This window comes from Pleuronectes platessa, chromosome 22 (genome assembly GCF_947347685.1).
Source record: "Pleuronectes platessa chromosome 22, fPlePla1.1, whole genome shotgun sequence".
Lineage (NCBI taxonomy): Eukaryota > Metazoa > Chordata > Actinopteri > Pleuronectiformes > Pleuronectidae > Pleuronectes > Pleuronectes platessa.
The window spans coordinates 15566036-15590776 of record NC_070647.1 but is presented as its reverse complement, the minus strand read 5'-3'; the positions used below and the strand labels follow the sequence as shown (position 1 = coordinate 15590776).

Sequence of the window (24741 nt, the reverse complement as noted above, 5' to 3'; positions counted from 1 at the left end):
TTAAAGAAAGTCGAAAAAACAATAACGCATCCTTCCTCCAAGTTTGGTAACAATCCGTCAAGTAGTTTGTGTTGTTAGTGAAACACTTCACAACATTAACTATTTGTGTTTAATCCAACTTATAATATGATCAGGAAGAAATTCAATACAATACAAGGAATATAAAATAATATAAACACACAGAATCCTGCCTGTAGAATAGTTCATTGACTCCAGTTTATTGCAGATACAGGATGCATAACTTCATCGGTCATATTCTATAAGAAAGTTACTACCACCGTGTAAGAGGATTGAAATCAGCTGATCAGAAGCTTTCCTGTGATTTATTGTATAAACACAGATCTGACCTCCCTCCGCTGAACAACCTGAGAAATCTGAGATTCTTTAAAGTGAAGCAGAACGTCCCGAACTACATGAGCTGAACATAAGTAGCTGGGAACAGACCAGTGCGTCCGTGACACTCCCCCTTCCACCAGCCCTCGTCGATCATTTCTATGTTGACGATCACGTCGTCCGGGTTGAAGGAGATCTCATCGTCCGCCTCTGCACAAATGAGATCGAAGGATTTGTCGCGTTGAGTGTGAAGACGATCGTTAAGTGTAAACAAATATGAAGCGTGGAAGAAGTGACGTACCTCCTTGATAGTCGTAGATGGCTACTGCCTTCTTTCCAGATGTCAGGTCTTCATAGATGTTGTCACCTGTAAAAGAAAACTGAAGTGAGCGTGCCCCTCACATGCAAACTCGTTAAACGCTTTAAGTGCAGCCGACTCGGAGGCAGACCTGTCTCCGCAGGAGGAAGAGGAGGAGGAGGAGACCTATCATCAATTGTATCATAATCCCCGCCATCGTCCTCCACGTCTGCCGACCTGTCAGGAAGCGGGGGGGCCTCAGGTTCCAGGAAGTCTTCTGAGCGTGGAGGCAAAGCTGGAGGCTCCTCGTACTCGGGTTCATCCTGCAAACAGCACAGGAGCAGTGAGATCAAATCCTGGAGACGAGCTGAAAAGACTGAAAACTGCAATCCCTGTCGTTATACTTTAAAACAACAGATTAATTCAATGTATTATTTGGTTGAAGTGATGATAGATTGAATCAGAGGGTCTTACGTCAGGCTCTGGCTCATATTCTGGTTCAGGTTCTGGCTCATATTCAGGTTCAGGTTCTGGCTCTGGCTCATATTCTGGTTCAGGTTCTGGCTCTGGCTCATATTCTGGTTCTGGTCTTTCTTGTATCTCTGGCATGTGATGGTGGATCTCCGCTGGCATTTCGTACACTGGAGCCACACGTGGAGCAGGAGGTGGAGAACGCTCCTCCTCTTTGCTGCTCTGCTCCTACAGGAAACACAGCAAAACACAGAATCATGAATACACACGTTAAACATTAGTTTATGTGTCAGTTCACAGTTCATGTGTTTTTACCTGCTGTCTACGTTTGGCCTCCTCTCGCTCTCTCTTCTCTCGGGCCTGTCTCCTCGCTCGCTCTTCTTCGGCTTTCTTCCGGTTCTCCTCGTCCGAAGATTTGGCCATGTTCTCAAAACGAGCCTTCAGCTTCCCTGCGCCTGACGTCGCTGCAGGGAAACAAACGTAAACATGAAATCGGTGCAACAGCAGTGACGTCCAACACTTGTGATGATTTAGGAAGAGAATGAAACATACAGGCCTCCAGGGGTTGTGTCTTTTCATAAGCAGACGACGGTGCCTCAATATCTGCAAAGCCGACTGCGCTCTAGGAAAAATGTACAAATGTTTAAATCGTCATAATGGAAACGTGACATTCCTGCAAATAGGAAATTCAGATTTCTTATTATTTAATCACAGTTTGCAGAATATAAAATTGATCATTCAACCCTGGCTGATGACTCAATAAGGAGAATCCTGACCTTATCCTGGCGATCGGCCTGGACTCCATATCGACCCCCGAACCCTGCTGAGTAATCTGAACAGACAGGAATTGGTTCAGTCCCATGAAAGTTACTGGTTTTTCCTGTGACACACGTGCAGGTGTTGTCTCACCTTTTTGTGACTGATGTTTCTCCGTCGCTCCTTTGTAGTCGTAGCCCAAAGCTGCTTTGTCTACTTTGTCCTTCTCCACGCCGAACTTCCCCCCAAATCCCTTTGAGTAATCTGATGAAGACCAACGTTATAGACATTAGACCTGAAGCAGAGGACGATGGCGTCAACACAAACAAACGCTGCGACTCAAACTCGCCTTTTTGTGACTGGTGCTTCTCAGTTGCTCCTTTATAGTCGTAACCCAAAGCCACTTTGTCCACCTTCTCCGTCTCCACGCCGTATTTCCCTCCAAATCCCTTCGCGTAGTCTGGAGAAAACAAGATGAACATTTAAAAAAAGCACAATTTGTTGATGCTAATTAAAACCTCTTGAACTCACCTTTTTGCGACTGGTGCTTCTCCGTCTGGCTTTTGTATTCGTACCCCATCGCGGCCTTGTCCACTTTGTCCTTCTCCACACCGTACTTTCCTCCAAATCCCTTCGAATGATCTGGAGCCAGAAGAGATTGTCAGCAAAATCCTGTACTATAGAACTTTAGTCTGTTATATAGAGATGTATACTTTTATATTAAAAAAAAAAAACAGTTGACCCACCTCTCTGAGACGCATGTTGCTGCACTTCCCCTTTGTATTCAAAGCCCATGGCAGACTGCAGAGAAAACAGTCAGTAAATTATACCGATCATACTGAATGCAGCTCAAAATATCTTGTTGCATAAAAACAATTAGACAATCATATTAATTATAAAGTGGCAAATAAACTGTAAATTTCGTTCTATAGTTTTAGCAGCTTGTTTTAACTGTATACCAGAGCTGTAGTGTTTAAGACCCTGCAAACTATGGAGGCACTAAATCATTCAGAGTTCTTTCAATTAAGTTATACTGCAAAGATGCTGAAGTATTTCTGATTCTTCGAACCTCATCCACACGGTCCTTCTGAACGCCAAATTTCCCGCCAAACCCTTGAGCCGCGTCCGTCTGGGAGGAGTGCTGCTTGACCTGGGACACGTAGTCGTGACCCACAGCCCCCTGGACGCAAGAGGGACATCGAAGAACAAATTCAGGCTATAGAGCATCGTGAAAAGTGAAATCTGGCAGCGTATCAGAGGAGAATGTTGTAAAATATATATATTGTTGGTTATATTGTGTGGTTTGTTGACCTTGTCCATTCGGTCCTTCTCCACGCCAAACTTCCCTCCGTATCCGTACGATGCTTTAGGAGTGTGTTCTCTCTTCCTCACCTGCTCGTGCTCCGTAGACACTTTGCTTCTGAGCTCTGCAATGCTGTCTCACACACACACACACACACACACACACACACACACACAAGGTGGTCAAGATGGCTGCACACAGAGGTGGACATAGACAAAAATATACACACATAAACACAGATATAGACAAATGTATACACTTGTACACACATAGACACTTATATACAAAAATACACACACTTATACACACACAGTCTTATAGACACATTTATACATACACCCTTATACCAAAATATACACTCTTATACACACATCTACAGGTATATATATATACACACATGCATACAGACTTATAGACACATACACAATTATTCACACACACTTATTCCAACATATACACATGCTTATACATATACACATAAGTATACACACTTATAGACACGTATACACACATAAACACAAGATATCTGTCAAGACCACAGGAGTTTTTTCAAGAATGTTAGTCTCAGTCACCAAGTTAAAGGGACTCGAGCCATTTGACCTCAGCAGTCAGCAGGGTTTTAAATCCCTCTGTCACTGTGTCATCATGATGAATTACCCATATTAGGAGACAGCCGCTGTCTGACAGCTGCAGCTCTGTTCTCACTTCCTCTTCCTGTTGCGACACAGCACCCACTTCCACCATCCTCCTTTACCTGATGTGCTCCGTGTGTCCAGAGCCCTCGACGGTCTTGGCTCCCCAGCGCTGCTCCTGCTCGGAGATGTCATTCTGAAACACAAAAAGATCATGAGCTCCAGAATAGAGGAGGGAGGGTCTGTGGGCACTTCAGGGTTTTGGTCCTCGGCACCTCGAAGTCAGGGTCCGTCTCCCAGTCGTCGGCCTCGGCAGCAGCCTTCACCTTCACGTCGTGGCCCACGACCGACTTCCACATCTGGGGGAGAGAGAACACACGTCACACAGGAAGGTCACATCAAGAAACATGAATTATAACTAACACACAACCACACCACTGTTTGCTGAAGTCCCAAAAAGGAAGTGATTTTCAACACGGAGCTTCATTTCCCCTTCAACGAAACACACCGAGGCTGCGACGTGACTTTAAAACAGCTTCACGACAGCAGATTATTTATTATCTGTCATATTCTCTCACATCTGAGTTTTAGGAAGGAGGCCCACTACTTTACACACGTTAAACACTATGGCAGTGACTATTATGGGCTGTCATCAGAAGCAAACGCACTTCAAAGTTTAGTTTTACAGTCATTATTGTCAAAATGTGACTATGAATTATGGTATTTTATATCTTGTAGACTTTATAATAACCTGACAAACAAGTTACACGAGGGAGGCTTCACATACAAGAATAATTCATTAATTACCATTTTCATACTTGCTATAATTTTATTTTAATATATTCTACTGTAACATACGGCAGTGCAGGTGCATGTGAAGTGTAATGTGAGTCCTGACAACTTTACTGTGCTGTTGTTAAACTTATACAAGTCAATAAATGTAATGTTTGGAATATTATAACTAACGGTTCACAGCACAGTGGTTTTATTTGACCTACTTCCTTATTGGAATTTGGAAAAAAACTTACTAAAACTTACATGTAAACATAAATATAAGTTTATGAGTTGGTTTAAATAAGATATATTATAAATCATTTTACCTTTTGACTTTTTCAGTTTGATAAATCCGTGTTTGAATCCAGAGCAGCAGCTGAGCTTCCTCACACTGACTGTGTGATGGGCGACACGTGAGCGAGCACGCAGCCCAGCGGGAGCGCGCGTCGATGTAAATAATAGAACGGACGACGTCACTGTAAACGTCACAATGTCCCTGATAATAACTATAATGCCAATAATTATAATAAAAACACAAACACATGTCGCACTTGTAGCATTGGAAAAATTTTAAACACATTTATTCAAAGGAATTAAAAAGGAAATCAAGTTGGAAATTACCTGTAAAAGTTTCAAAGTAAAGATAAGACTGACTATTATGGGATGTTATCTGTAGTAACAAGTTAATGACTTTAAAGAGTATTACTGTTATTATAATTGTTATTTAAAAGCATAGAGTACTGTTGTTTATGGAGTTGTAACGCAGTTTACACACTTGGGGGCAGACTTGCACAGATTTAACGCTGCATCTACAGAAAAGAGACAAATCAATAATCAAACTCAAGATTGAAAACATAAACTTTATATATTTAAGTTTCAACTCTACTTAAACCTTTAATTCAAAGTTTTAAATGTGCTGGTGATTTTAGTGTCTCAGTGATAACAGTGTGTTTGTATCATTGTTTTAATTGTGTAAATCAAGTATTAAATGTTGTGCAATTCAGATTATTACAGATTATTTCACTAGACAGATCCTGAGCTTCACATCAACATTAAGAAGCTGTGACGATCAAACGCTGATGTTTAATTTAAATTAACTTTAAGTAGTTTCAAAGTATTTCAAAGATAAAATGGAAAAAAAAGAGAACAAATAAATGAGGAAATGATTCATTCCTGACGCGATCGGTCCCTGATCTAAACCAACACTTTAATTACATTGTATTTTTCTATACAGCCCTTTTTAAAACAGTTATTTACAGCAGATGTGAAGAAGGTTAATTCAGGAAGAAGGTGAGTACAGAGTAGTCGTTTAACAAAGACCCAGTGATTTAACAGAACGTGATGGGAGATATCAGCGAGGATATATAAAGGACGGTTTTACATTTTTAACTAATGATCAATAAATATTATGCTACGTCAGAGTAGTGGATATCAGGATGGATAATAAAACAGCAGTCTTCGTCCTCTGGAATGATTCCACACTGTGGTTACATTGCACTTAAAGGCAACTTCATCTGCCATTAAAACTACACAGCAAACTGCAAAATCTACATCTGTGCAACAGAAGCAAGGACGGGGGAAGAGTCGTGTTGTGACAGGAGGGAAACCCACGTCCACCTGACAGAGATCATACGTGATTAGTAGGGTAAAGTAAAAGAAACACACACACACACAAGTGGAATGTGTCAGAACAGAAATTACACCGTGCTCCGTTATTTTGTGCATGAATGAGATGAGGAAGAAGAAGAGACTGAACAACACGTCCTGAACCTCAACCCTCTCAGAAAAATGTTCAACACGTTTGTCTTTCTAAATGTAAACTAGAAACACGGGCAGAGGAGGGGTGTTTGTTTGTGACCAGTAAAATCCGGCACATTTAGGGGATTGACATTTTTGGTGCAGCTTGACAGAATTTAAGGGGACTGTTGGTCCTTGGCAGAAGAACGAACTGTACTGGTAGCCATTCCAGTTACTTAAGTACCAGTAACACACTGTAGTAATTCTACATTAAGGGTAACAGTCATCAAATTTAAAATTCTACTGAAGTATTTCCTGCAAAATCAATAAGATCTAACTGACATTGGTATTTTGATACTGACTCATTAGTATCTGATAAAGGTGGATCTAGTTTTTAAATACTTCTTGTATAGGTTGGGTTCAGAGGCTCCTCGAGGTCGTTCCCCCCCCCCCCCAAATATATAAATCTGAGGCTTTGTGAGATGAATAATGACAAATGTTTTTGGTTCTTGGAATATTCTCTCATATTCGTTGTGTTACGAAGTTAAATGTCTCTAACAACTAATAGATGTCTGAAAAATATGACGGAGGACAGAAGACGGTTTAATCTCTGAAAGTTCTGAACCTTTCTGAACAGACATACTGGGGTACCCAACTTTCTCTTTCTGGACATTTCTCAAAATATCCAACTTTTGCTTTCACATACAGTTTGACCCTTTTTGTTTCTCTCCCCATCTGAAGGCACATGAGGAAACCATCTGCCAAAATACTTGATTATCATTATTTTATCCCTCGAAACCGCAGATTAAAGTAAAGGAGGAAATCAAGCTTTGTCCCTTATGTCCTCTCTGCTTGGAAACCATGTCATACACCAAAGTCATCAAAATGGTTAAAAACCATTAATCTATATACTTTGGCTAAACGTTAAATTCCTGTAAAGTGCAGTGTGTGTGTGTGTGTAGAAGAGCCTCGCACCCTTTAATTTATTACATGTAACAATATAAAACATATCGATGGCCTCGGGTAAGTCCCCTTTTCTTTCCCTTCCTCTCGGTCTGTGTGTTGTCGGTCAGATTTGCCAGCTGGTTTCAGAGGAATCCGCCCAAACACATCAGCAGCAGGACGTGCACGGTGAGCAGATAGAGGCTGATCAGCAGGGGCGTGCGCTGGCGAGCACAGAAGGCCACTCGCAGCATCCGCTTCCAGCCCGGTCCACCTCTCCGACTCTGCCGGGGACAAAACACAAGGTTAGGGGACGCGTGGGGCTCATAAGTCTTTATAATTACAGTTATTAAGAGGACAAATTGGCTGGTCGGGGACATTAGTGGAAACGTACCCGTTTGACAGCTCCCTCTGGCGGCTCGATGAAAACAGACGTCTCTGAATGATCCCCCTCCAGGTCCGAGTGCCATTGGGCCGGGCTGTGACTGATAATAATAATAAAAAACAGATGTTTGCCGTCACTTTTTGGTGATTAAACAGATTTACCAGAGCGGAAACGGGAGCAGGTGAATTATAGATGCAGGAAAACTAAAGAGAAAGTGTCTGACATCACTGTTTGTTTCCCCAAATATTATCTTTAGTATTTATACAATACACACTTAGTAACATTAGTATCTCCACACTAGATGTTGTGAAGTCATGCCTGGAAACAGCTTTGATGAGGGAAGTTAGACTGAACCCAAAAAGTGAAAGTAAAGAAGGAGCAGAACTAAAATCACAAGATGAAATATATTGGTACCGTTTGAGTCCATCCTGTGCGGCCATGAGCTGCTCCTCAGCCGCCATCCTCTGCTGCGTCTCCTCATCCAGCCTGATGTGGAGAAGGTCAAAGTGAGACTACATCCACACTACTCCAGAGTTTCAGAGCTGCTGCAACAACATTATAGTAGGGATGTAGTAAAACTCTCTTGTACTCTACCTCCGCTGTAGCTCTTTGACCTCAGCCATGTAGGTGTGGATGTCCAGCTGGCTGCTTCGCTCCTGGGGGGCTCCAGGAGGACTGTCCGCTTTCTCAGAGCCCTGTGCAGAGGTTGTTGATGTTGGGATTATTTCACATTGACTCAAGAACAACCACAAGTACCAGCACATGTGTCTGCCCCTACCTCTCTCTGATAGTGTTCCTGCTGGAGCTTGGGCCTGTGAGTGCGAGCTTCCTCCAGCATGGCGGTGAGCTGTCTCAGCTGGTGGTCCCTCTCCGACAGCGTGGTGAGGGTCTGGTGTTTCAGCTGCTCCGCTTGAGCCATCCAGTCAATGCGCTCCAGCCTAAAATAACCAAACAAGATTCTCAAAATCTGACTGCAAATAAAAATGGATGACATGTGCCCACTTCCTCCGGTTGCACAGAAATTCAGCTGAATTACTGCAGTTACTTTAGCATCACTTTAGTGGGTCCATGGTAATCTACAGTCTATAGTGGAAAAAGACAAAAAGTGTCTGAAGTGTGTCTCACCTGAGAGTCTCTATTTCCTGTTTGCCCGTCTCCACCATGTTCTCCAGCTGCGTGAGGACGCCCAGCGTGTCTTCGTTCTTCATCTTCTCCTCAAACAGCTCCTGGCTGATTTTAATGAGCTCCCCTGCTCCCAGCCGCGCCAGCTCCAACTTCTGCTTCTTCATCTCAGACGTTTGAGCTTGAAGCTGCTCCAGCTGCACACAACCAGAGGGAAAGAAGAGAAAATGATGTTGAAACAAAAGTCTGTGACAATTTATATAAACTAGTTTAAACATGTTTGTATTTTTAGTTTTTCTTGCTGATTATTGTCCCATGTCACTCACCAATCTCTCCCTGTCGTTTTGAAGGGCTTGCAGTGCGTTCTTCAGGCCCCACACTTCTCCAGTGGAGCCTCCGGGGCTGCTGGGTACCACGGGGCCCCCGGCCTGGCTCACCTCCTCCAGCTTCAGGTTCAGTTCCTGGGCCTTGTTTATCGCCTGGTCCCTGCTGTCCTGGAGGGAGGCCATGGCTTTAGCAAACGAATGGTTCTCCGCTCTCAGCAGCGTCGTCGCTTCTTTCTCTTCCAACAGCTTCTGCTCGATGGTCATCAGGTCTCGGGCGAGCTCGGCCACCCTCTCCTGAGCGTTCTCCGACTCGGTCCTCATCACGCCTCCCTCCCATCGCAGCTCCGCCAGCTCTTTGCTGTTGCTGTTCTGCTCCTGTAGCTCCTTAGATCGGCTCTCCTCTAGAGCCTCCACTTGTTCTCTCGCCGCCTGCAGCTGCTCTCTCAGCTTCTCCACCTCTGCACCAGGAGCATCTATCACCTGAGACACTGTCCCACTGTCAGTAGCCTGACTGAGAGTCTGCCTCTCCACCCTCACTGCCTCCACCTCCGCCTCTCTGGCGCTGCTCACGCTCTTTAACTGACTTTCCAATACCTCCCGCTCCCTTTCCAGAGAGGTGATCCGCTCTCTCTGCGCTGCCAGAAGCTGTTTGTGTTGGGAGTCCTTCATGCCCAGGACTTGGTTAAGTTCCTCTCTGTAGCCGTCCAGCTGAGCCGCCAGTTTGCCCTTTTCAGCGTACAGGTCGTCTCTCTGGACCAGCAGAGAGCGCAGCTCCTCCTTCAGGCTGTTGTTCTCCGCCGCTGCTTCCTGGATCAGAACATCCTTCTCCAACATGACCTGGGAAACAATACAAATATTATTATCAGCCACTAGAAAAAACACTACAAGTTATAAATATCTGTACTTTGTACCCTACCTGCAGGTGTTTCTCCTCCAGTTGTTTGTACATGTTGAGGACTCGGTCTCTGTCATCCTGTAAGGAGCCCATGGCTTTCATGAACGAGTCCAGCCGGGTTTTTCTGTTGTTGCTCTCTTCCTCAACGTTTCGCAGTTTTTCTTCCAGATCCCGAACTTCTTCTCTCCTCTGCTCCAGCTCCTTCTCAGCTTCGTGTGCCCGGCTGTCCGCCTCTTTTCTAGCCTCCTCAGCAGCCTGGGAAATAAAAACACACAGGAGATGGTGAGAAATGTCTAAATAATATACGATAGCTGCTTTGCTCTCTTATAAATTAATCAATGTTAGAACCTGAGCAACAGCTTGTTCCTTCTCCCCCAGCATTTCCACTTCTCTTCTTTCCTTCTCATGTAACTCAGTCTGGAGGCTCTCGGTGAGGGCCTTCGAGGACCTCAGGTCTGTCTCCAGTTGCTCCACATTCAGACACAGCCGCCTCTCTTCTCCCTCCCTCTCCCTCAGCTCAGTCCTGGCCTTGTCGACTTCGCCCTGCAGCCGGCCGACCGCCTCGTCCAGAGCCTGGACTCGGTGACGAAGACCCTCCAGCTCTTCTGTCAAAGCACGGACATCATTTTGTGCAGACGTCAACTCTGCTGTTGTTTTTTGAAGCCTGCTCTTTTCTTCCTCGATGACAGCTTGACTCTCTGCGACTTTCTTTTCCTCCTCTTCCAGTCTGAGCTGCCAGTCTTTGTCTGCTTTCTGTAGTCTGAAAAAAACAACAACAATTGAGTAATGTATTCTAAATGTTGGGCTAAAAGACTGAGTTTAATGAATCAAACGAAACAGAGAGAAGCTTTTTACCTGTCCACAGAAAGCTGAAGTTCCTCTTTCAGTCCAGTTTCTTTCTGAAGCTGCTCTGCCAGGTTCTTGGCTTGTGTTTCAGCCTCCCGGACTTCAGCCTCCTTACCCTGCAGTACATCATTAAAGCGAGTCTCCCACTGCCGGGCCTCATCCAAAACTCTGTCCCGGTCGTCTTGCAGTGAGGACATGCAGCGTGAGAAGGCGGCTAACCTGGCCAGAGACTCGTCTAGACGGGCTTGCATCTCTTGGGCTCGTCTCTCCGCTCCCTTAGCCATCCCTCTGGCCTCCTGAGTTGCTTCCTCTTCCTTTTCCTGGTCTCTGTAGGCCTCCTCCAGCCTCAGCTCAGTCTCCTTCAGTTCAGCTCCCAGCCTGAGCCTCACAGAGTCTAGTGTTTGCTCCGCCTCAGCCTTTAACGAGGCCTCTTTCTGCTTGGCGCTTCGTTCTAAAGTTGTTTTCTCAGCTAAGGCCTCGCTCAACTGTTTCTGGACGTCATCCAATTGAGATTTACAGCTAACCAACTCCTCCTCGGTCCTCTTCAGGCTCTCTCGTGTTGTGGAAGTCTCCAGCTGGGACTGTTCCAGTTTGGTGTCGAGCTCGTCGTGGCTGTGCAGCAGCACCTTCGCCTCCCGCTCCAGTTCACTGATCCTCTCCTGGTAGTGGATGCTGTCGTTCTGCAGCTGCCGCACCTCCCGCTGCTTCTCCCTCAGCAGTTCCTCCAGCTGACGGGCTCGGCTCTGGCTGCCTTCTCGGACCCTCTGTGCAGACCTCAGCTGTTGCTCCAGCTCCCTCTGCTTACCAGACTCTGCCTCCGCCTCGTCTCTCTCTCTCTGGGCCTGCCTCATGTCCTCTTCCAGTCGGGACGCCCGGTCCCTCTCGCTCTGAGCCTCGGCTTCGAGTTCAGCTCGCTCCCTCTCCAACGTCTCCAGGTCCCGCTGAAGTTCAGTCAGGTGCTCCCGGTTGTCGGCCGTCTCTTGCTGGTAACCAGCAATACTCCCATTGAGCTGGGCGAGCTGGTTCATCAGACGCTCCTCCAGGTTATCTTTGTCTGTTTCGAGGCTTCGGAGGAGGTCTTTGAATTGAATTTCTCTCTGGGAACCCTCTTCAATCAGACTCTTTTCTCTATCTTTACTTTCTTGTAGATTTTTTTCTAGAGTAGCCATAAGACTCAGCTCCTCTTGACTTTCCTGGAGCTGTTGCTCAAGAGAGGCCAGTTCAGCTTTGAGTTCAGCCTCCCGTTCGTGCCACAGACTTCTCTCTGTGTTAACAGCTGCCTCCATCTCCTTCATTTTAGCCTCAAACAAAGCACTAACACTTTCTGTCTTTTCCTCCTTTTCTTTCTCCTCTGTGGGCTGCAAATGTGTTTCTGGTGCAGACGCTGCAACTATTTGTTCATCTGGAGTCTCCTCTTGTATTTCTTTGTCTTCATACTGAGTCTCATCAGGCTCAGCTTTGGCCATGATTGTGTCTGACTTCTGTTCAGTGACCACCTCTTCTACAACTGCAGCAGAGCTTAGTGGAGCCACTTGGATTTCACTCTCCTCTTTCTCTCTTATTTGGCCAAGCTGCTCCCTCAGTTCCTCCACCTGCTGCACTAAAGAGTGTTTCTCTGCAGCTGTGGCTTCCAGCTCAACTTTCAGAGCCTCCATCTCTTCTTCAAGTCTTTCAACCTCAGCTTTGTGAGTGTGGTCCCCTCGTTTTCTTACGGGCTTCTCCTGCATCTCTCTAAGTTTTTCATTCTCCTCCTCTAACTCCATAATCTTGTGCTGCTTTGTTTTGGCAAATTTCCTCATTTTGTCTTTCACCGAATCCACCTCCTTCTGCGCCTCCTCCGCCTGCCGCTCAGCCTCTTGCCTTTTCCCCTCATTTGTCCTCACTCTGGCAGCTAACTCTTGTCTCTCCTGTCTGGCAGCTTCCAGGACGCGCCTCACTCGCTCAGCCTCGTCGCTCACGTTTTCATAAGACTTGAGCAAACTCTCGTACTCGTCCTTCATGCCTTGAACCTTCTCCTCCCATTGTCTGCTCACCCTGGCGGCCTCTTCTTGCGCCAACTCCACTTCTCTCTTACAAGTGTCTTTCTCATTCACTATGCCTTCCATGGCCAGTTTGAGGCTCTCGCAGGACGATCCAAGGCTTTGGTTCTCAAGTAACATACGATCGACCTCCTCGATCAGCCTTAGCCTTTCTGCTCTCAGCTTCTCCAGCTCATCTTCTGCCGACTCCAGTTTCTGCTGCAGCTCGGCCATGAGCTTCTCGGTCGCGGCTAGCTGCTCCTTCTTGGTTTTATTGTCTTTCAGGGTCTCTTTGCGAGAGATCAGAGCAGCCTGAAGTTTTCGCTGGAGCTGCTGGATCTTTGCCTCGCTGCCTTTTTCTTCCTCTTGCTTCAGTGGAACCTCGACCTCTAACCTCTGGGTTTTCTCCTGCTCAACCTTTAATTCTGTCTGTAAAGAATCGATAAGTTGATCCTTCTGAGACACTGTATCTTGCATTGAGTGAATGAGAACGTTCTGCTCACTTAGCTGCTGACTCAGGTCCATTATCTCGTGGTTCTTGTTTTCGATGAACTGCTTGAAGTCTTCCAATTCAGCCTGAAGATTTGCGATGGAGGCCGTGGATTCTGCAGACGCCTCTTTGGTCGTAGCTTTCATCTCTGCTTTTAGGGTTTCTGCATGAGACTCAGCTTGACAATACTTTTCCCGAAGATCACCAATTTCCTCTGAGAGCGCGTCAATCTGTTTTTCTTTTTCTCTCAGCGCTTGCAGCTCGTCGCCCAAATCCTGCAATTCAGCCTCTTTCAGTGACAGACCGGCCTGAGTTTCCTGCAGCTGCTTCTCTAGCTCTGAGTTAGCGATGCGCACAGTCCGGATCTCGTCTCTGAGAGCTTTCAAAGATTCCTCTATTTGTGTGGAGTGGATGTCAGACGGCTCTGCAGGAGGCTGAGCTGGATCACCGGTTTGTAGTTGTAATGATTCAGACTCCGATGCGGCAAAGTCCACCCAGTCCTCCTGGACCCAATCGCCGGCTGCTTGCTTCTCAGCTCTTTGTTTGGTTGCTTTCTGAGGCAGGTTCCCTCTCTCCGTGCTCACTCTTTCTTCCAAATCCCTCAGTTCAGTCATAAGGGTTTCTCTGTCTCCGCTCTGTGCGTCAAAACGTTCCATCAGCTCGTTGTATTCTTCTTTCTGCTGCTTCAGTTGTTCGCGGTGGTGTCGGTCTTTCTCTTTCGCTTTGCGGATGGTTTCTTTGCGAGATTCCTGAGCCTCGAGAACCTTCTTTTGAAGCGTTTCACACTCTGCTTTCATAGAGGCCACTTGGGATTGTAACTTAGTCGTTTCAGAGGAAATGTCTGACGCCTGCTGAGTGTTTTCAGCGTCTTTGCTTAGTGTTCTGTTCAGGATGAGTGTCTCAGCAATGACTTGATCTTGTTGGCAAATTTTCTGCTTGAGACTTTCAACTGTCTCCTCTTTAGACCTTAAAGCTTCCTCGAGCTCCTGGAGTTTAGTCTCCATTTCTTTAATATCTTGTTCTCTTGTTTTTTCTTCTTCTGGATCATTTGCAGGATTTTCTTCCTTCACTAACTCATCTTGCTCTTTCCTCGTTTTTGCTGCCTTCTCAAAGTCAGCGACCTTCCTCATGAGTTCTTTCCGTTGCACAAGTGCAGCCTGCAGCTTCTTCTTTGTGTTTGTTAGTTGGGTTTCCATCTCTCCTTTCTGCCTTCGCAAACTACCGAGCTCATCATCAACATGAGTGGGCGCATCTTCACGACTCACCTGCTGTTTCTCATCTCTCACTTTCTCAAGTTCCACGATCTGCTCTTTCATTTTACTGACTTCACTGTCGACCTGGAACTTCTCTTCTTCTACTTGAAGCAGTTTAGTGGACATACTGTCATTGAGCTCCGACATCTCCTGCTCTTTCTGACTGAGACGAAGCTGCAGGTCACTGATCTCTGAGTCCTTCATTGACAGAGACTCGTTGTTGAGGTCTGATGTCTGGGAGCATTCCAACACGCTGTTTCCCATATCGTGCAGCCTCTTTTCTAGCTGAGAGGAGAGCAGTTCGGTGTCTTCCAGCTGAGCGCTCAGCATCCTCACCTGACTGTCCTGCTCTGACAGAGCACTGTGGGTTGTTTCCAACTCGGTCTGCAGGCTCTGGATCTTCTCCTCCTTGGCTTTACTTTCAACATTCAAAATGTCCATCTGTTCCTCTAGAAGCTGCATTTCAATGCTGTGCTTTTCCACCATTGAGCTACTTTGCAGGGAAACCTCATCCAGCTCCAGTCTGGTTTTCTTAAGCTCCTCTGCAAAGTTATTGACCTGAAACTCTGCCTCTTCCTTTGCGGCAATAAGAGACTGTGCTTCTTCTTCCAGATTCCTGATTTTCTCGTGTGACTCTGCGGCGTCCTCTCTGAGCCGCTGCAGCTCAGCCTGAAGTTCACTGTACCTATTCTGGAGCTCCTCTGCTAAGGCTTGAGCAAACACCTGGCCAGAGGGCACGTTAGCATCTGAGGGGGAAGAACTCTGCTGAGTTACATGAACCTGCACCGTCTCTTGGATGATGACAGAGGAGGATTCGACTTGAACTGTGGAGGTTTCCTGCTCCATGCTCGTCGCCTCCCATGACTGCAGCTGCATTTGGCCGAAGTCCTGCATGAGGGAGGGCCACTCCTGGCCTCCATCTTGATTCATAGCTTCCAGGAGGGTCCAGCTGCTGTGGGCCACCTCTGAATCACTACTGGCGACCATCTCGTCAGAGGAAGTCCCTTTGGATTCTTCTGGGGACTCAGACGGGTGTCCGATAAGCTCTGGGCTGCTCTCAGTATCAGCAGACATGGAGAGAACGGAGGTGTCCTCAGCAACTAAGGTGGTTTCTTCATCTTGTGTATCCTCCATTAGGTGAGGAGGAGCTTCAGAGCTGTCACAGGCGGCTGAACTGGCGACCTGATCCTGATCTGGAGTCTGATGGTACATCTCACTTGATATAACCTGACTGGAGCTGTGGTCTTCAGCCAGTCTGAGGGATTCTCGCAGGGCCACCAGCTCATTGTCTTTTTCAAACAGCTGCTGCTCCAGTTCCAGTATTTGTGCTGTGGAGTAAAAACATGAGGGTTTTAGAGTAAATAGAAAATTACAATTACTACCCAGTGGTTATATGCCTTCGTGCAGTTTGAGATCAATTTGTTATCTCATAAGAGGTCATTGTGAAGTTTGATCACTGAAATCGAGTCAGTTCATCTTGGCGATAACAGTTCTATATTGTTTGATTCTGTGTCAGTATTTTGTGTAGGATAGATATTTGTACCCTTTTCAGCTTCAGATGAATCCTGTGCTGACGGTTCAGTCACTTCACCTCGTTCAGAAAACTGGAAGAAAGAAACAAAACTGTGACCATCTTTTCTAACTAGGACGGACTGGAAGTTATGATTTACAGAGGAAAAATCCAGTGTGAGAGATTGAAACACTTCAACTGAAATCTATCTCAATAGCATATCAGGCTCCAGAGCAGAGTGTGAGGAACAGTATACAGCCCACAACTGTTATAGACTACTTTTACATCATATCCCCCTACCAGCTACTACTGTACTTCTAGTCCCACATCTTCCACTTCAACACTATTTAAAATCATATAAACATGGTCCAACTAAACCGAAACTCAGTTAAAATTTGAGAAACTCTTGAGTGCTCTCTGAATGCTCCTCTAAGTTTACTTATTGAGAACATTTGAAAGCAAATAAACATTTGAAAGCAAACAACAGAAAAAGCAGGACAAACAGACAATGTATGCAGTCACAGATTACATGTTTACACCAGGTGTAAATGGAGCTGTAATACCCACTGTAATAATTTGATGCTCCAGCTGCTGTATCTTGGCCGTGGCCTCCTCCTGTTCTGTGGTTTTTCTGTCGAGTTGTTCTGAAAATCAGATCATCATTTTAAAACATCCTCACCTCGATGAAAAGCTTCATATCTTTCATTAAAACATTCAATCCCACACACAACTAGATGCATGTGCTCTTACCCTGAAGGGTTTCCATGGTGTGGGTGAGCTCTGCACGCTGCTCCTCACTCTCACTCTCTTTGTCTTTCAGCCTCGTCAGTTGGTTGTTGATCGACTGCACGGTGTCCAGGAGAAGAGGAAGGTCGGCAGGGACGGCGTTTTCCTCAGAGGTTTGATCGTCATCTGGAGCCAAAGCTTGTAAATGTCTCCAAACTTCAACCAAGGCCTCCCCCTTCTTCTGAGCATCTTCCTGCTCCTCTTTAAGAGAAGCCAGCTCTCTTTCTAATTTTTCTATTTCTGACTTCTCCCTCTCTTCGGTTTCCTCGCTGACGTGAACTGCCGTCTCTCTCATTGATGCAAGTTCACTTTCAAGGCGAGTTATTTCTGCCTTGTCTCTCTCTGAAGCATCATGGCTCGCCTGGACGGCTGCAAGCTCAGCCTGTTTCATCAGAACCAGTTCTCTCTCCAGTCGGGCAACTTCCATATTCTCCATCTCCAGAGCCTCCTGACGAAGACATTCAGCCTCTCGCAGGGAGAACAGCTCGCTCTGCTGCCTTGTCACCTCCATTTTCTCCATTTCCAGAGCCTCAAGGCTGGATCGAAGGGCTGCGAGCTCTACATCGGCCCTGCTGGTCTGTTCGGCCCACTGCTGCCTCTCCTCCTCCCTCAGCTTCACGGCCTCTGCCAGCTCTTGCTCCATCTGCCGAAACTGAGCAGTCAAGATCTGAGAAGGGAGAGAGCGGGTGAGGCAGAGAGAGAGGATAAGAGTCGGTGTGTGGCTCAGCCAAACAATACATATAAAAGAAGTGCCATCCTCATCTCAGGTGTGTCGTCTTTAAACAGTTTGGTTGTTATAAGATAGGAGGAGTTTTCCTTTCTAACAAAGCGTCTGTAAATATGTCAACATGAAGAAAAGAATTAGAAGCAGCTCAGATGGCATCTCGTCCGACAGGATCTGTACCTGTTTTTGCTGATCTGCACTGTTCACCTCCTCCTGCAGCACTTCCAGCACCTGGGAGCGAGATTTGAAAGCTTCCTCGAGCTCTTCACAGCGCCTCTGGGCTGCCTGCAGAGCCTGAGAAAAACAAAACAACAAAAAACAAACAAGAAAGACGTTAGGAACATGAAAGCAGGTGTGAAGCATGACGGTAATATTCTCTTCCACTGCTTTGGAAACTGAAACATCTTTGAGTTTGTCACTGGGATATGAACAGAGACGGATTCAAAGTTGTCATCTTTTTATCTGTGTGTGTTTGTTTGTTTGTTGTGTGTCAGTTAGCAGGGGGACACAATAACTATGGGACAGATTACCACAAAACATGTCTGAAGGATGTGGCATGGGTCAGGAAATAAATGTCATTATGGTTGTGAAACAGAGTTTCTTTAATAGTGAGAAAGGGTATTTTAAACCAGTTCAGCCCATTCAGGGCATTTTGACCCAGTTCAGCCCTTTCAGGTCATTGTATAGCATCTTGATCTTGTACCTGCTGAAGCTCTCCGTCATTCTGAGACTGCAGTGTGACCCTCATCAGCTCTTCTTCATGCTTCTGAATCTGTTCCTGGAATCGCACATCCTTCTCACACACCACCGCCTGCATCTTCTGCAACTGAAAACAAAAACAACAACAAATAATCCAGAGGGATCTTTTCTATGGACATTTAAAGTTAACTGTTGACAGTTAAGTACAGTTTTAATTGTCACCTGTTCAGTGTGGGCAGATTCCTTCTCGTGTAGAAGCTGCTCGGTGGCCTGCAGTTGTTGCCTGAGCTCCCTGCTGTTGGCCTCCGCCTCGCTCAGCTTGTTCTTCAGTTCTTGGAGCTCTTCCTCAACCGCAGCTCCGGTGAAAGAGCTGTCTGGGCTCAGCTGTAGACAAAACAGATGCTCAAGTCAGATAAAAAACAAATGTCTTGATAGTAACAGCTTAAGTGTATTTACGAAAAAAGCATTTCTTATTCTGTACAACATGTTTTTTTTGTAATAATCCTCAATCTCAAACTCACTGTGCCTCCTCCAGATCCTTTTAAATCAGTAATCTGTTTGTTGAGGGAGGCCATCTTAGCTTTGGCCTGCAGTTTGAGTTTGGTGAACCGAGTGTCGGCCTCTTCCTTTTCATTCTGGGGATATTGGGAAAGAAACAGCTGTGGTTAACAGACATACATATCTCTGGAAGAAGGTGTTGATTGCAAACACAGACAGGATTTTTCACCTTGAGCTGAGCATCTTTGTTGGCCAACTCCGTGTCCTTCTGGACAAGATGAGTGTCTTTGTCTCGGATGAGCTCCTTCAGCTGCACCACCAGCTGCTCCAGGTGAGCCAGCCTCTCCATGGCCTCCTCAGGTACCTCAGTCTCTACCGAAGCCTGGCCCTCCCCGCCGGGGAGCTGAGGCACCAACGTACCCTAAACACAGAAAGAAGTGAAAGTCATCAACATGCCCACTCGCTCACAAAAGTTCTGGCAAATGTCCACAGGAAATGACTTGCAAAACTTCTGCGTGGGACTCAGTGCATGTCTGAACACAGAGTACGAGAGCTCATCTTTAATTCAAGCGTGGAGAGATTTCGAGCAGAGATTTCTACCCTCGGCTCTTTGTGTCCCAAACAGAGACACAAACTCATTTAAAAAGAAGATGACAGTTAAAATATTGTTCATTATAATTTGTTATGAATGCATGTGTTGCCCTCTCACCTGTGAGTCTCCATCCAGGCCCTCCTCTCCGGAGAGCTCCTGGAGGACATTGGCCAGGCGGCTGAACATCAAGATGGCCCTGGGGGGCAAAAAAACAAGCTTTGAGGCTTTAGCGACTAACATCAGAGAGACATTTCTGTGCTGCATCAGCAACTGCACTTTCCTGTTTACCATAGAAAAACCTTTTTCCATTGTCCTCTGTCAACATTTTAGGTGGAGGCATAAATTAGTGTTATTTATAGTATCATAAATGCATGTTGAACCTGTCTTATTTTCATAATGCAAAGTATCTAACACATGATATGTACACGTGACCTTTCCCCGTGTCTCAGCTCGACGTGTCGTCTCATGCCCGGCGGCACGCCCTGTGAAACGGATGTTGGTACACGAACAGTCCTGAGTATATTTATTCACCTTTGTTTGCACATGCAGGCAGGGACGGGACGCTTAGAATAGTTTTACAGATTTGAGACTATGAGAGATTTCGCTATTGACAAAAACAATCCCAAAGTCCGATCAGTCGCTGTCGTCTTTTTGTTTGGAGATGGAGTTTTACCAGGTGACCGATGAAATTGTAGGAATTTGATTTGAGACCAGAGTCAAGAAGGAACGTTCAATTGTTATTTTTAAGGCAACAAGGACCAGAATTCCTTAAAGTGCTCAAAAGAAACAAAGACGTGAATATGTGAAATGTCAAGAACAAAGTCTGAACTTCATCTGCTGAGCGAGATCCTGTGACGATTGAAAGCTGTAGAACTGCGACTCAAAACAACTTGTGGTGAGGTTTCACCAGTTAAATATATCTTTTTAATGGCATTACCAATTACCACTGCTAAAGCGATTAGTCAATTAATCAGTCAGTCAATGACGGCTGGATTAATGATGAATCTGTTTAAGTCATTGTCTCGCAAAAAAAAAAAAAAAATGTTCCATTTCTCAAATTCTATTAAATAAGTTGGCTTTTGTTATTTTTATGTTAAGGAATCTGGGAAAAATTAAAACAGATTTATAACCTTATTCAGATCTGATCCTAATCGTGAGAAATTTGGACTAAAGAAGTTTCAACTTTTGGAGGAGAATCAGTGACTTGATTGTATCTTGTTTAATATAGCTCACAGAGAAATTGTTCTCATATCGTTTAAAGTTCTTTTGCAGCTCCAACTGTACCTAAATAGTGTATTATAAAATAGATAGATAGATAGACAGGTAGATGGACGGATGGATAGATAGACAGACAGACAGACAGGTACACAGACAGGAAGACAGGTAGAAAGATAGATGGACACACAGACAGACAGATGTGTTTCATTACTATCAAATAAATGTCTTCCTTCGTGTTAGAACGAATAAACTTAAATCTATAACTTATTATATATTTTTCATCCGATCCATAGCAACACATTGTCAGATACCCCCTAACCTTGTTTCTCCTCCGGACCGAAGCGAGCTTCTCCGAGTGTTTCCGAATCCGCAGAGCTCGGCAGCACTGCGGCTGCGTCACAGCGTCGCCGAACAGCTCAGGTTAACGACAATAACGACGAAAAACTACCGTGAACTGCACGCGATACCGGACTCCGGGAGGAGAAGATGAACCGGGGACGCTGACCGGGAAAGCTCCGGTGTTTACTCTGCGGCTCCCACGGCACAGTCCGGTTAGCTTAGCGGGCTAACGCCGAGAACTCGTAGATTAGCGCCGCTGCTTCCGAAGCTGCTCTGCGGGGTTCTGGTGCGTGACAGCGGTGCGGAGCCGCCACGAGCGGACTGCTATGAGCGGGACGCGGCTCGGACTCACCGGTGTCAGCGGCTCTCGGGTCAACGTGTCCGGGATTTCTGTCCTGTTTCTCCTCGGTGGATTTCAGAGCTGAGCCACATCACCAAACGCATCCCGGAAGCAGAGCTGCCTCTGCGCTGATTGGACGGAGCTGTCAACGTAAGGGACCGTCTGCAAATCCCCGAAGCGTCTAGGGAGCATCTGTCTTCTTCTTCCTCATTCCTCATTTTTTTTCTTCTTCTTCTTCTTCTTCTTCCTCATTCTTCTTCTTCCTCCTCATTCTTGTTCATCCTTCTTCTTCTTCTTCTTCTTCTCCTCTACATCTCTCCGTTCTTCTCCTCCTCCTCCCCAACCTTGTATTCTTATTCCTCTCCTCCTCCTCCATCTTCTTCTTCTTCTCCTTTTCCTCCTCTCCCTACTTCCTCTTCCTGCTTCCTCCTTTCTCCTCCTCTTACTTCCTTCTTCCTCCTCCTTCATCTTCTTCCTTCTTCCATCTCCTCCTCCTCTTCCTCCAACATCAAGGTGCATTTTATCTTGTATCTATCATTACAGCTAGCCACTGTGTTTCAATATCCTTCTTTTTCTTCTCCTTCATCTTGCCCATTCATTATTGTATCTCTAATTAGCCTTTATATTTGATAGCTCGTTCTTCTTCTTCTTCTTCTTCTTCTTCTTCTTCTTCTTCTTCTTCTTCTCCTTCTTCTCCTCTACATCTCTCCGTTCTTCTCCTCCTCCTCCCCCCCAACCTTGTATTCTTATTCCTCTCCTCCTCCTCCATCTTCTTCTTCTTCTCCTTTTCCTCCTCTCCCTACTTCCTCTTCCTGCTTCCTCCTTTCTCCTCCTCTTACTTCCTTCTTCCTCCTCCTTCATCTTCTTCCTTCTTCCATCTCCTCCTCCTCTTCCTCCTCTTCCTCCAACATCAAGGTGCATTTTATCTTGTATCTATCATTACAGCCAGCCACTGTGTTTCAATATCCTTCTTTTTCTTCTCCTTCATCTTGCCCATTCATTATTGTATCTCTAATTAGCCTTTATATTTGATAGCTCGTCCTTCTTCTTCTTCTTCTTCTCCTTCTTCTCCTCTACATCTCTCCGTTCTTCTCCTCCTCCTCCCCAACCTTGTATTCTTATTCCTCTCCTCCTCCTCCATCTTCTTCTTCTTCTCCTTTTCCTCCTCTCCCTACTTCCTCTTCCTGCTTCCTCCTTTCTCCTCCTCTTACTTCCTTCTTCCTCCTCCTTCATCTTCTTCCTTCTTCCATCTCCTCCTCCTCTTCCTCCTCTTCCTCCAACATCAAGGTGCATTTTATCTTGTATCTATCATTACAGCCAGCCACTGTGTTTCAATATCCTTCTTTTTCTTCTATTGGAGCATAATTCAGAGTTATCTAGGCCATATTAAAATCTTCCATCCTATTATTCCAATGATAAATACTATTTCCATTTCTTCCCCTCCATGCTTTGCAATTTCCCTCTTTAGCATTTTAGCTCTCTAACATACTTATTACAATAAAGAACATTGTTAAAGACAAAGGAAAGGAGCGTTCAAACTAAATATACACACAATTTGACTCCTTTGCATCAGTGACATCGAAGAAGGAAACATGAAGAAGAAAGGACACGACCTGAGAGTGAAGCTGATCGTCAACCATGTCCGCCAGCTGGGCAGGAGCCTGATGCTGCTCGCCCACTACGCCACGGTGTTTGTGGCCTTCTTTGGCCGCAGCGTGCAGTGGATGGTGGAGGTGGTGAGGTGGACCAGCCTGTTTGCACGATACACCGTGTCCGCGTTCGATTCCATCTACAGACTTGTGCACGGGGGCAAGAGGAGCAGCGTGGCCGCGGGGACCAGAGAGATCTGCCCGGGCGCCGACACGCAGCCACAGTGTGCATCATAACTTCATATCTGCAAACTGACAACCACCAGTGGAGACTGGGTCCACGTTTGGAAACCAATGGGGAAAAAAACGCACGATGAAAGAGAAAAATGAGGCCTTACTGAAGTGTGAAACTTTTAACTTTTTTTAAGTGTTTATAACATAACTATTTGTAACATAGTCTTACCAGTCTTATACATTTTTATATTTGTGTTATCGTCAGCAAAAGCTCTTTCAAAATGTTGGAAAACATTTCAAGCTTTTTGTTAGATGAAGTCACTCATCCCTCGTACCCGTTGACATGACAGGGTAACCCGAACCAGAATTAAGTAAAACACTACGGAAGCATAATTTATACCATTTCCCAGTTATCACACTAGATATAACACTACATGAACTCAGTAAAGTACAAACCACTACCGAGTGGCGACACTCCTCATGAAACCACATTTAAAGCCACTAAATCCAGTTTGTTTATTTGTACAGCCCTAAAGATGTCTGATATTTTCAACCAGATCCATTTATTATTCTCTGAGAAATCAAAGAAAATTAAAAAACCCAGTATCTCTAAATGTTAGAGAAAGTGAGAAAATATATCATTCCTGGATTTGCGCCCTAAACCAGATTCAGACCAGAATGTATGAGGTTCTTCCCTGACCCATATCACATCTTTCCTCAAGGTTTTGTGGAAATCTATCCAGTACTTTTTGTGCCATCTTGATCACAAACAAACAGTCAGGGGTGAAAACAGCCAAATGTATTTTTCAACCTGTGCCTGTGATGTTCATACATGATTTAATATGAATATGTAGATTTTTTGGGCATCTTTTATTCTGACATGCCTGAAAAGACGCATGCTGCTTTATCTGTGATTGACATAAATTCGAATGTGTTCCGACGTCAGTGTGAGAAATGGCATGTTGCTTTAAATTGACCCGCAGCTGCATTTACTAATGTAAAGTTTTTCATTTTTACTTTTGTATTGATCATTGTATTTTAAATGTAAGTGCATTCAGAATGCCACTAAAGCACTGACATGAATATTCTGGTTTTACTTCACAATTTCAGCTGCTGAAATCAACAAACAGAAATTCAAACATATGTCAAGATTGTTATACCAAAGGAATCCTGTGCAAGAAGTGAAATTTAATTTCATATATTTTCTCGTATTCACCCTGAGACTAAAGGAAATGTCTGCATCATTTTGTATATGTTCCCAAAATGCAAGCTGTAATCTTTGTTCAGTTATTGTAATAATCAGCCATAACTGGTTTCATACTCTAATATCCAAATAAATTTCTCTACCAGACTGTTTAGTCATTTATTTTTCTTTGAAACAAGTCACAGAGTCCAAGGGGACGTCTTCATATCATATCTAGACATGACCTGTGGAAGAAGTTGGGTCTGAACTTTCCCTGGATGTCATCTTTAAAGGTTCAGTGTGTAGAATTTAGTGACATCTAGTGGTGAAGTTTGCACGTTGCAGCTGCCCCTCCCCTCCCCCTCACCTTATTATCTTTTGTTTTCACTAAGAGCATCAAAGCTGCACCAATCAGCTGCTGAGCAAAGTGAATCAGAGGCATGGCTGC

General features: G+C 45.2%; 2 protein-coding genes and 1 long non-coding RNA gene across 3 annotated transcripts; 1 reads left to right on the top strand and 2 right to left on the bottom strand.

The window, feature by feature from the left end:
• Positions 1-194: 194 nt before the first annotated feature.
• hcls1 (hematopoietic cell-specific Lyn substrate 1) lies at positions 195-5030 on the bottom strand. The gene is made up of 16 exons (XM_053415133.1): positions 4894-5030; positions 4069-4152; positions 3916-3989; positions 3170-3293; positions 2928-3038; positions 2605-2659; positions 2390-2500; positions 2208-2318; positions 2012-2122; positions 1879-1934; positions 1655-1724; positions 1418-1566; positions 1106-1330; positions 783-954; positions 635-700; positions 195-543 (listed from the first exon to the last, which is right to left on the bottom strand). Exons 2-16 carry the CDS (start codon positions 4150-4152, stop codon positions 410-412), a joined length of 1653 nt encoding a protein of 550 aa, XP_053271108.1. The 5' UTR covers positions 4894-5030; the 3' UTR covers positions 195-409.
• A 1858-nt stretch (positions 5031-6888) lies between these two features.
• Positions 6889-21425, bottom strand: golgb1 (golgin B1). Its single transcript, XM_053415118.1, has 20 exons — positions 21300-21425; positions 19508-19586; positions 19028-19219; positions 18822-18935; positions 18523-18684; positions 18305-18427; positions 17782-17895; positions 16842-17544; positions 16659-16735; positions 16125-16185; positions 10830-15909; positions 10323-10734; positions 9996-10229; positions 9080-9916; positions 8757-8950; positions 8410-8569; positions 8226-8326; positions 8046-8117; positions 7641-7731; positions 6889-7530 (listed from the first exon to the last, which is right to left on the bottom strand). Exons 2-20 carry the CDS (start codon positions 19574-19576, stop codon positions 7393-7395), a joined length of 8934 nt encoding a protein of 2977 aa, XP_053271093.1. The 5' UTR covers positions 19577-19586; positions 21300-21425; the 3' UTR covers positions 6889-7392.
• LOC128428885 (uncharacterized) lies at positions 19895-24461 on the top strand. Its single transcript, XR_008333846.1, has 2 exons — positions 19895-21437; positions 22861-24461. It is a non-coding gene; the product is annotated as an uncharacterized LOC128428885 (long non-coding RNA).
• Positions 24462-24741: the final 280 nt, after the last annotated feature.

Coding starts and splice junctions, on each gene's coding strand:
- hcls1 (XM_053415133.1), bottom strand. CDS start 4,152: ATGTGGAAGTCGGTCGTGGGCCACGACGTGAAGGTGAAGGCTGCTGCC. Junction 2,660..2,927: donor AGAAGGACCGTGTGGATGAG/GTTCGAAGAATC, acceptor TTTTCTCTGCAG/TCTGCCATGGGCTTTGAATA. Junction 2,319..2,389: donor GAAGCACCAGTCGCAAAAAG/GTGAGTTCAAGA, acceptor TGTTTTCTCCAG/ACTACGCGAAGGGATTTGGA.
- golgb1 (XM_053415118.1), bottom strand. CDS start 19,576: ATGTTCAGCCGCCTGGCCAATGTCCTCCAGGAGCTCTCCGGAGAGGAG. Junction 18,936..19,027: donor ACAAAGATGCTCAGCTCAAG/GTGAAAAATCCT, acceptor CAATATCCCCAG/AATGAAAAGGAAGAGGCCGA. Junction 18,685..18,821: donor AAGGATCTGGAGGAGGCACA/GTGAGTTTGAGA, acceptor TTTTGTCTACAG/CTGAGCCCAGACAGCTCTTT.